At 41.1% G+C, this 10,093-nt stretch overlaps 1 protein-coding gene across 1 annotated transcript in view; it reads left to right on the top strand.

Moving 5' to 3' along the window:
- Positions 1 to 4,615, top strand: part of nhp2 (NHP2 ribonucleoprotein homolog (yeast)) — a 4,700-nt gene extending 85 nt beyond the window's left edge. Inside the window, exons 1-4 of the mRNA XM_084730188.1 lie at positions 1 to 195; positions 1,400 to 1,469; positions 1,575 to 1,680; positions 4,446 to 4,615. The exon at positions 1 to 195 is cut by the window's left edge and continues 85 nt beyond it. Coding sequence (XP_084586314.1) covers positions 24 to 195; positions 1,400 to 1,469; positions 1,575 to 1,680; positions 4,446 to 4,571 — 474 coding nt within the window. The 5' untranslated portion in view covers positions 1 to 23 and the 3' untranslated portion in view covers positions 4,572 to 4,615. The remainder of the gene's footprint in view (positions 196 to 1,399; positions 1,470 to 1,574; positions 1,681 to 4,445) is intronic.
- The last annotated feature ends 5,478 nt before the right edge of the window (positions 4,616 to 10,093 follow it).

The raw sequence follows: 10,093 nt of genomic DNA, 5'->3' as shown, positions 1-10,093 counted from the left end.
TCGATTATTACTGTCGATCAGAAATGACGAAGGTGAAGAAAGAGAAGATTTCTGCGGACGGAGAAGAGGCCGCTGCCGCGGGGGCCGACGGGACGGAGAGGTCTTACCAGGAGCTGATCGCCAACGTGAACCCGATCGCTCAGCCGCTGGCGTCGAAAAAACTCAGCAAGAAGCTCTACAAATGCGTCAAGAAGGGTAAAAATACACCGATTGTATATCGTTTCTGTGGAGAGAACACCAAACTCCATATGAAATATAGACAATTTAAAGATCTTTAGTGTGTCAGCAGACTTTACTGAGGTTGTAGGTCAATAAACTGGATCTTGAAATAATCGATGGATTCTTCTGATTAATTCGGCTACATCATATCAGTGAAACATCGATAGAAAGCCATTGTCTTCAGAGGAAACCCCCGTCATGTTGTTAAGATTTGTTTGACTGGATTGATTCAGGTTCCTGTCTGGTGCTGCAATACCCAACTGCGTTTTTTAAAAAGTACGATTTTAAGGATTTCTTGTGTGTCAGCAGACATTGCGGACATTATAGGTCATAAATTGAAGTCTTGTACGAATTGTTGGACTCTAAGGATCAATTCGGCACATATCCTATGTTTTTAAATGTCTATAGTAAAGTAAAGCCTCCACTCATGTTCGGTGTTAGTTGAATGAACTGTTTCCTGCCTCGTGCTGCTGAGAGAAACGTTAAAAACAGACCAGTTATTCATTTTCATTTTGCTGCGGATCTGTCGGTTTCATTCACTCTCACTCTTTATATTCAGTGAAACAACACCAGAATCCACTGAAAATGTGTTGCCTTCAGAGGAACCTTCATGTTTGTAGTTTTTGTTGAACTGGGTTGGTGGTTTAGGTTCATGTCTTGTGTTGGCACCGGAGGGAAATTAAAAATTAATTTTAGTTAATTAATTCAAATGAATGTGTCTTGTTTTATTAGTCAGATGTGTGAGTGCTGTTAAGATTAACTTAATTATGCTGGCTTTCTTTTCCAGTGTTTTTAGTAAAAGAATACCAAACTGCGTTTTAAAATGTATGATTTTAATGTTATGTGCGTGACAGCAGATATTAGAAATGTTGTAGGTCATTAAATTAGATCTTGTGAGAATCGTTGAACTCTTGTCTTTAATTCGGCATCCGTGATTTCATTGACATGTCTGTAGTTTCGGACTGGTGAGTCTTTCAGTGAAGCCCTCTTCATGTTTGAATGGATCGGGGGCTCAGGTTCAGAGAAGTAAAAACTGAACATGTTTCATCATGTCGGTGTCAAACTTTTCAGATTGAATCAAATTTGCTGCTGAACTCAGGATGAATCAAAATGTGAGTGTTGATCTGATTTTCGATTGGAGTCTGGAACTGTGTCTTCACGGTGTTTCCTGTCGTTCCAGCTGCCAAAGTGAAGAACATCCGGCGAGGAGTGAAAGAAGTTCAGAAGTTCATCAACAAAGGAGAGAAAGGGTGAGTTTAAAGGGCCACTCCGTCACATTTCATCAGAGCATCATAAACATGAATAATAAAGATTGATTCAGTGGTTTGTGTGTTCACTGATGCGTCTGTCTGCAGGATCGTGGTGTTGGCAGGTGACACTCTGCCCATCGACGTCTACTGTCACCTGCCGGTCATGTGTGAGGACAGAAACCTGCCGTACGCCTACATCCCCTCTAAAGTGGTGAGTCTGCTGCCACAGCAACACAAAAACACCGCCATGTTGTTTTTTTTCTTTATCTCGTCGTGTTTTCATCATAGAGCAAATGTTCCTGTTTTTTTAACGGCTTTGTTAAATATTCAGTTCTGATTGGTCAATTATGGCGTTCTAAGGTCTCTTACTTCTTTTAAAATAATTAAAGTTTTTATTTAACAGTATTCTTAATACATAACAAAATATCCATAGGCCAATGGTAAATATACATACACAGAAACAGCTGTTTGGTAACCAGGACAGTGACATCATCAGTGTCCAGCAGTGTTCTGAGCAAAAACACCAGACCATGACCTCTTAAAGTTCTGACCTCCATTATTGATTCTAGCATCAGTGACATCATCAGTGACCATCAGTAGTCAGAGTCCGGTCCACTTATTGTTCTGTTCCCAGACGACATGTTCAATGTCCTGTTTCTGCCCGACATTTCCAACAAATCACTGGTCATTAAGTTCATCCTGTTCAAACCTGTCTGTTACCTTCTGTCTGTTACCTTCTGTCTGTTATCTTCTGTCTGTTACCTTCTGTCTGTTATCTTCTGTCTGTTACCTTCTGTCTGTTACCTTCTGTCTGTTATCTTCTGTCTGTTACCTTCTGTCTGTTATCTTCTGTCTGTTACCTTCTGTCCTGTTACCTTCTGTCTGTTGCCTTCTGTCTGTTGCCTTCTGTCTGTTGCCTTCTGTCTGTTGCCTTCTGTCTGTTATCTTCTGTCTGTTATCTTCTGTCTGTTACCTTCTGTCTGTTACCTTCTGTCTGTTATCTTCTGTCTGTTACCTTCTGTCTGTTACCTTCTGTCTGTTGCCTTCTGTCTGTTACCTTCTGTCTGTTACCCTCTGTCTGTTACCTTCTGCCTGTTACCTTCTGTCTGTTATCTTCTGTCTGTTACCTTCTCTGTGTTACCTTCTCTGTGTTACCTTCTGTCTGTTACCTTCTGCCTGTTACCTTCTGCCTGTTACCTTCTGTCTGTTATCTTCTGTCTGTTACCTTCTGTCTGTTACCTTCTGTCTGTTACCTTCTGTCTGTTATCCTCTGTCTGTTACCTTCTGTCTGTTACCTTCTGTCTGTTACCTTCTCTGTGTTACCTTCTCTGTGTTACCTTCTCTGTGTTACCTTCTGTCTGTTGCCTTCTGTCTGTTGCCTTCTGTCTGTTGCCTTCTGTCTGTTACCTTCTGTCTGTTATCTTCTATTTATGTACTGACCAGTATTTCTGACCATCCTCTTCACACAGTTTCAATCTTTCTGCCAGATGATCCTCAGACTTTTATAAATCTGTTTTAGTGAGCTGTTAGAGGATCTGTACAGAACACTGGGTTCTTGTACAGAACACTGGGTTCTTGTACAGAACACTGGGTTCTTGTACAGAACACTGGGTTCTTGTACAGAACACTGGGTTCTTGTATAAATTGGCCCTTCGTGATACAATCTCTGATTTGCAAGTATTTCCAAAAATGACGTCTATATTCCAGATGATATTTTTGTACAGGATCAGAAGAAGATAGAAATATTCCACCCAGGAACGGATCAATTATTTCGTGTATCTCTTTTATAATCCATTGATTCCAGTAAACAGACTTTTTCAGCCGGTTTGTGTCATAGAGAAACACGTGAGATCTCTGCAGACCGTCTGAGAACGTTCCCGTACTGGGTTTGAAGAGAACTCATGTCTGTTAGAACTGGAACCATGTGAAAGAACATCCACAGGTTTAAAGGGGCCTACTGGCTCCTGTTCTTGATCCAGTTCAGTTCTGGATCCGTTCCCTTCCAGTGTTTAACCAATCTAGACGTCTCAAACAACATTGAATTGTGGGATAACCATCATTTTTAATCATATTAATTTTCCCCATTTATCCAGATTCATTTTTATTTTGAGGAGTGGTTCCATATCTGAGAACATTATTTCCTCCACATTTGGATTTAATTGAATACTAAAGTATTTTATATTTGAAATGAAGCAGCATCAGTGGACAGACGTGTCCAATACCAACATGTCCTCTGATTTATGGCAGTTTATCATTTAGAATCGGAGTCTTCGTCATTATTTCTGATGTCAGGTAATAATTTCTCTAAACGTGATGTCAGTGTTTTTGTCAGAATCAGAGTCTAAGAAGTCTAACTGGTCTGAGATCAGATGTCTGATGTATCTCTGCTTCTTATGGATGAGCAGAGAGACGACTTCAGATGTCTCCAACAACTCGTCATGTAAAATGGGACAATATAGAAAATCAATATACTCGTTATAATATTCCTGATGAGCTCAGTGCCTCTGATCTCTTCCTCTGTTAAAGGAGCATCCCGCTTTTCTTTTTGCTCACTAGAGACAGAAGGTAACAGAAGACCTGAAAATAATCTCCACTTCTTCCATGTTACACGTTCCACACGTTCTATAAAGAGCCTTCTCACAGTCCACAGCTGATTCAATCATTCAATCATTCAAATCATTCAAACGAAGTGATTTCTCCACCTGCTGCGTCTGTAAAGTCTGCTGACACACAGAACATCTTTAAATTCTTACTTTTTTTAGAGGAGTTTGGTTTCTCTACATAAACACAACATGCAGAAAGATTTAAAACTCTCCTCCTTTAACAAACAAATCTTTTACTTCCAGATAATTAGAATCATTATCATTAGAATTGTTGGACTCTTGTGATTAATTCGGCGCACTTCCTGTTGTTTAAAAATGGGGAGCAGAGTTTTGCTCCTGTGCGTCTCGTGTCTGACTGCGTCTCTGTTTTCAGGATCTGGGCTCGTCTGCAGGATCCAAGAGGCCGACCTGCGTGATCCTCATCAAACCTCACCAGGACTACCAGGACGCCTACGACGAGTGTCTGGAGGAGGTGTCCGGCCTGCCCAAACCGCTCTGAGAAAAACCGACCAATCAGCTCTGAGGTTAAAGGAGCAATCCCACATTTTTAAGTTTCCAACAAAACCTCGACGTCTCGTCTTTGTGTGTCTCGTTTCTCCACCCGATCGGTAAACAACGTGTCTGTCAGACAGGTGGAGCTGTTGGAGGGCGGAGCTAACAGGCTAACTGTTTCCCCTCTGCCTCCAGTGTTTGTGCTAAGCTAGGCTAACCCTGTCCTGGATCATGTGACTCTGGAGGAGAACTTGTGAATAAACAGTTTGTGTTCTGTTGGACCGATGATGCCAAGAAAACGTCAGATATTTTTTTCAATAAAACACAGAAATCAATAATAATTCAGTCAGATAAACAGTTTGATTTGCTTCATGTTGTGCAGCTGATCAGACTGATTGATTATTGACAGCTGAACGTCATAATTTCTAGTTTTAAGTCGTCAGTTTGATCATTTTGTATAAGAAGTTTGTTTTTCTTCCACTTGAATCAGATTATTTAGTGTCTCTGCTGTTTAATATGTTTTTGTTTAAATCACATGAAAAAGTTTCAGCTCAAGTTTCTTATGAATATTTGTTAGATTTTATAAATTCTAACTTTGGTGACTCTTTGTTTTTTAAATAAAAGAAATGTCAACTGACGCTGATGTCTGTGTCTTTTTCACTCGTTAACGTCTGAAAATCTGAAACTGAGTCAATATTTCATTTTAAAGGAGCAGTTCAGCAGTTTAGTGGAAACTTCCAATAAACAGTTAATTAAAATTTTATCAAAATGTAAAATGGTCGACTGCAATTAAGAAAAAAAAAGAAAATCAGAAAATAGTGAAAAATTGATCCTGTCACAATCTTGTCAATTGATAAATAGGTCCAGTGATCAATCTGGCAATAATTTTTTAACTAACGATCAGTGTTTGAATTATCGTCACAGCTGATCAATCAGTTGATTATTTTCTCGGTTAATAGTTATTTGTTTTTCAAAGTATCATGAAATGGTGAGAAAATGTGAAGTCAGAGATGTCGACCTTGTGTTTGGACCTTATTGATCCAATCAGTTTGAAGAACAGGTGGAACACAGAGAGACTGCAGCTTTCAAATGTCTTTTTCTGAACATATGCAGATAAAAAAAATGGCTTCATGTAAACATGTCAAAAAATCAAATAAATGAATAAATAAAAATAAATAAACTGTAAATGAATCATTCCAGATGTGTAAGTTGATCATAATTCATGAAGTTTCCTGGAGAGAAACGTGTTGTGATGACATCATTTAGTAGAAATTATTCAGTTAACTTTCAGTTAAAATGCTCTAAAATGTTAAAGGATCATTTGATTTAATAGACGAGTAAATTATGAATAAAGTTTAAAATTAATAATTAATAAATATTTGGTTTAAAACTTAAATAAAGGGAGCAGAACTGTGATTTGAAGAAATTATTAGGAAATAAATCTGTACAATAAAGTACATCTATTTACCTTTGTATGACTTTATGATCAAATAAATCTGTTATTGATTATAAATCACAACAGATCAGATCTTCACTTCAGTCTGCTGCTGTTTGATGTTTCAACCACACGGTGGCAGCGTGGAGTCACACACACACACACACACACACACACACACACACACACACACACACACACACACCCTTCTTTTACTCCCAGAATAAAATGTAAACAGCTGATATTGAATTCATTGATCAGATTTATTAGCACAAGGTTTTCATTATTTCTGATTTAATGAGTGATTTTACTTGTTTACATTTTTACTTATAAAACTCAAACTACCAACAGAACCTGAAATAATTCAATGATCTTCACCTCGATCACATTCAGCAGCCTGTAAAACCAAAAACTCACGTTAAACCACTGAAATGATGATTCAGTTTTGACTCAAACTCAAACTTTCAAAACTTTGAGAAAGTTTTGAAAGTTTTTAAAAAAAAAACAAAGTTTTGTCCTCAACTCAAAGATATTCAGTTTACCAGAAAATATTCACACTTAAGCTGAAATCAGAGAAATTAGATAATCTTCTTCAAGAAAAACTGATCAATCAATTATCAAAAAAGTTGCCAAATAATTTAATAGTTGATAACTGATTGATTAATCAACAAATGATTACAGATTGCTGCAAAAATCAGACCTTTAATATGGTTTTCAATAATGATGTGAAAATAATAATTCCATCTAAAATCAAATCAGATCAGAACTGCAGTATCAATAAAAAAAAAATCAGTTTGAGTTTTCTTTAAATCGTTCAGCATTAATTAATACGATTGAAATGATTGATAAATGGTTGCCAAATTCTGTAAAATCTCTTGTATTGTTTTTTTTTTTTAAAGAGAATTTAATTTTCTTGAGCTCCAACTGATTCATTAAATCTCTCATCAGGTTCAAATGAGTCTCCAGTCTTCATGTTCAGATGAATCAATCAATCATCAATGATGTTACAAACTACCTAACTGACAGGAGTTTCTGTCCATCTGGGTGAATTCTCCTCATGTGGCCCCTGTCTCCTGTCGGGTCCCCAAGGCTCCAGTTTGGGCCCTTTATTGTTTTCTTTCTATTTGCGGCCCCTGGGTTCCATCATGTTTCTTTTCATTGATCTGCAGATGATGTCCAAGTTTAAAATGGAAATGTCAGGACTCTCTGCTGGCTTGTCTTCAAGACATAAAAACTTGGATGGACACAAGTTTCCTGGAGGTTATTGTGTTTGGACATCTGAAATGTGTAAATGACTGTTGGTGCTTCCAAAAACTGTTCTTTTATTTAAACCTTGGTGTCACTTTTGATAGTGCAAATTGTCTCTGTAGTCAAAGGTGCTTCTTCCAGCTTCAGCTGCTCGCCTTCGTTACGTTTAGGCTTGATGACTGAAACTCTCTGTATGTGGACTCAGACAGACGTTCTCTGCAGCGTCTGTGATGTGTGTGTGTGTGTGTGTGATGTGTGTGTGTGTGTGTGTGTGTGTGTGTGTGTGTGTGTGTGTGTGTGTGTGTGTGTGTGGTTCTGGCTTCCTGTTGGCTTCAGGATTGATTTTAAGATTTTGATGTTTGTTTTTAAGATATCGAATGTTCTGCCCTCCAGTACTGAGCTGAACTCATCCATGTTCACACATCAGCTGGAGCAGTGAGGTCATCAAACGAGTTGGTTCTAGATGTTCTGATATCTAGACTCAGAACCAAAGATGACCGAGTCTTCGCCCCTAAACCGTGGAACAGTTTATCATCAGATCTGTCCTCGTCTCTTCTCGTTGGCTTCTGACTCATGTTGAGCTGAACGTTGCTGATTTATGGACTGTTTTATTGAATTTTGTTCTTATTGTGCATTTTATTTTGTTTTCTATTGCTACATTTTTTGTGTACTGCGCACTCCAATATTGTACTTTCTATTACTATAGTTGTATTTTAATACTTTAGTGCTTTCTAGATTGTACAGCACTTTGGCAAACCTCGGTTGTTTTAAATATTGCTGTATAAATAAAGTTGACCTCGACTAAATCTACCTGATCTGAGCCAATAAACGTGTTTATGACCCGTCAGAGCAGGTGGAGACAAATGTTGAGCAGGAATCCTTCAGCCTGAGGACATCGAAAGACCAGGTTCCCCAAACAGGTTCCTACTGGTCCTCCGTCCGTCCTGTTCAGACTCGTCTCCATAATCTGTCTCCTCTGTAATAAACTCCTGTCAACACAGAACCAGAGGCAACAGAAGCTTTCCACTGACACACAGACAGACAGACAGGTGGACGACAGACAGACAGACAGACAGACAGACAGACAGACAGACAGACAGGTGGACAGACAGTCAGACAGACAGACAGACAGACAGGTGGACGACAGACAGACAGACAGACAGACAGACAGGTGGACAGACAGACAGACAGACAGTCAGACAGACAGACAGACAGACAGACAGGTGGACAGACAGTCAGACAGACAGTCAGACAGACAGACAGACAGGTGGACGACAGACAGGTGGACGACAGACAGACAGACAGACAGACAGACAGGTGGACGACAGACAGACAGACAGACAGGTGGACGACAGACAGACAGACAGGTGGACAGACAGACAGACAGACAGGTGGACGACAGACAGACAGACAGACAGACAGACAGACAGACAGGTGGACGACAGACAGACAGACAGACAGACAGACAGTCAGACAGACAGACAGTCAGACAGACAGACATACAGACAGGTGGACGACAGACAGACAGACAGACAGGTGGACGACAGACAGACAGACAGACGGGTGGACAGACAGACAGACAGACAGACAGACAGGTGGACAGACAGACAGACAGACAGACAGACAGACAGGTGGACAGACAGACAGACAGACAGACAGGTGGACAGACAGACAGACAGGTGGACGACAGACAGACAGACAGTCAGACAGACAGACAGACAGACAGACAATCAGACAGACAGACAGGTGGACAGACAGACAGACAGGTGGACGACAGACAGACAGACAGTCAGACAGACAGACAGACAATCAGACAGACAGACAGGTGGACAGACAGACAGACAGGTGGACGACAGACAGACAGACAGACAGGTGGACAGACAGACAGTCAGACAGACAGACAGACAGACAGGTGGACGACAGACAGACAGACAGACAGGTGGACGACAGACAGACAGTCAGACAGACAGGTGGACAACATGCAGACAGACAGGTGGACGACATGCAGACAGACAGGTGGAGGACAGACAGACAGACAGACAGGTGGACGACAGACAGTCAGACAGACAGACAGACAGACAGTCAGACAGACAGACAGGTGGACAGACAGACAGACAGACAGGTGGACGACATGCAGACAGACAGACAGACAGACAGACAGTCAGACAGACAGACAGGTGGACAGACAGACAGACAGACAGACAGACAGACAGTCAGACAGACAGACAGGTGGACAGACAGACAGACAGACAGACAGACAGGTGGACAGACAGACAGACAGGTGGACGACAGACAGACAGACAGTCAGACAGACAGACAGACAGACAATCAGACAGACAGACAGGTGGACAGACAGACAGACAGGTGGACGACAGACAGACAGACAGTCAGACAGACAGACAGACAGACAATCAGACAGACAGACAGGTGGACAGACAGACAGACAGGTGGACGACAGACAGACAGACAGACAGGTGGACAGACAGACAGTCAGACAGACAGACAGACAGACAGGTGGACGACAGACAGACAGACAGACAGGTGGACGACAGACAGACAGTCAGACAGACAGGTGGACAACATGCAGACAGACAGGTGGAGGACAGACAGACAGACAGACAGGTGGACGACAGACAGTCAGACAGACAGACAGGTGGACAGACAGACAGACAGACAGGTGGACGACATGCAGACAGACAGACAGACAGACAGACAGTCAGACAGACAGACAGGTGGACAGACAGACAGACAGACAGACAGACAGACAGTCAGACAGACAGACAGGTGGACAGACAGACAGACAGACAGACAGACAGACAGACAGACGGGTGGACGACAGACAGACA

This window comes from Lutjanus erythropterus, chromosome 11 (genome assembly GCF_056507025.1).
Source record: "Lutjanus erythropterus isolate fLutEry1 chromosome 11, fLutEry1.hap2, whole genome shotgun sequence".
Taxonomy (NCBI): domain Eukaryota; kingdom Metazoa; phylum Chordata; class Actinopteri; order Lutjaniformes; family Lutjanidae; genus Lutjanus; species Lutjanus erythropterus.
This window is presented reverse-complemented; position numbering and strand designations above follow the sequence as displayed.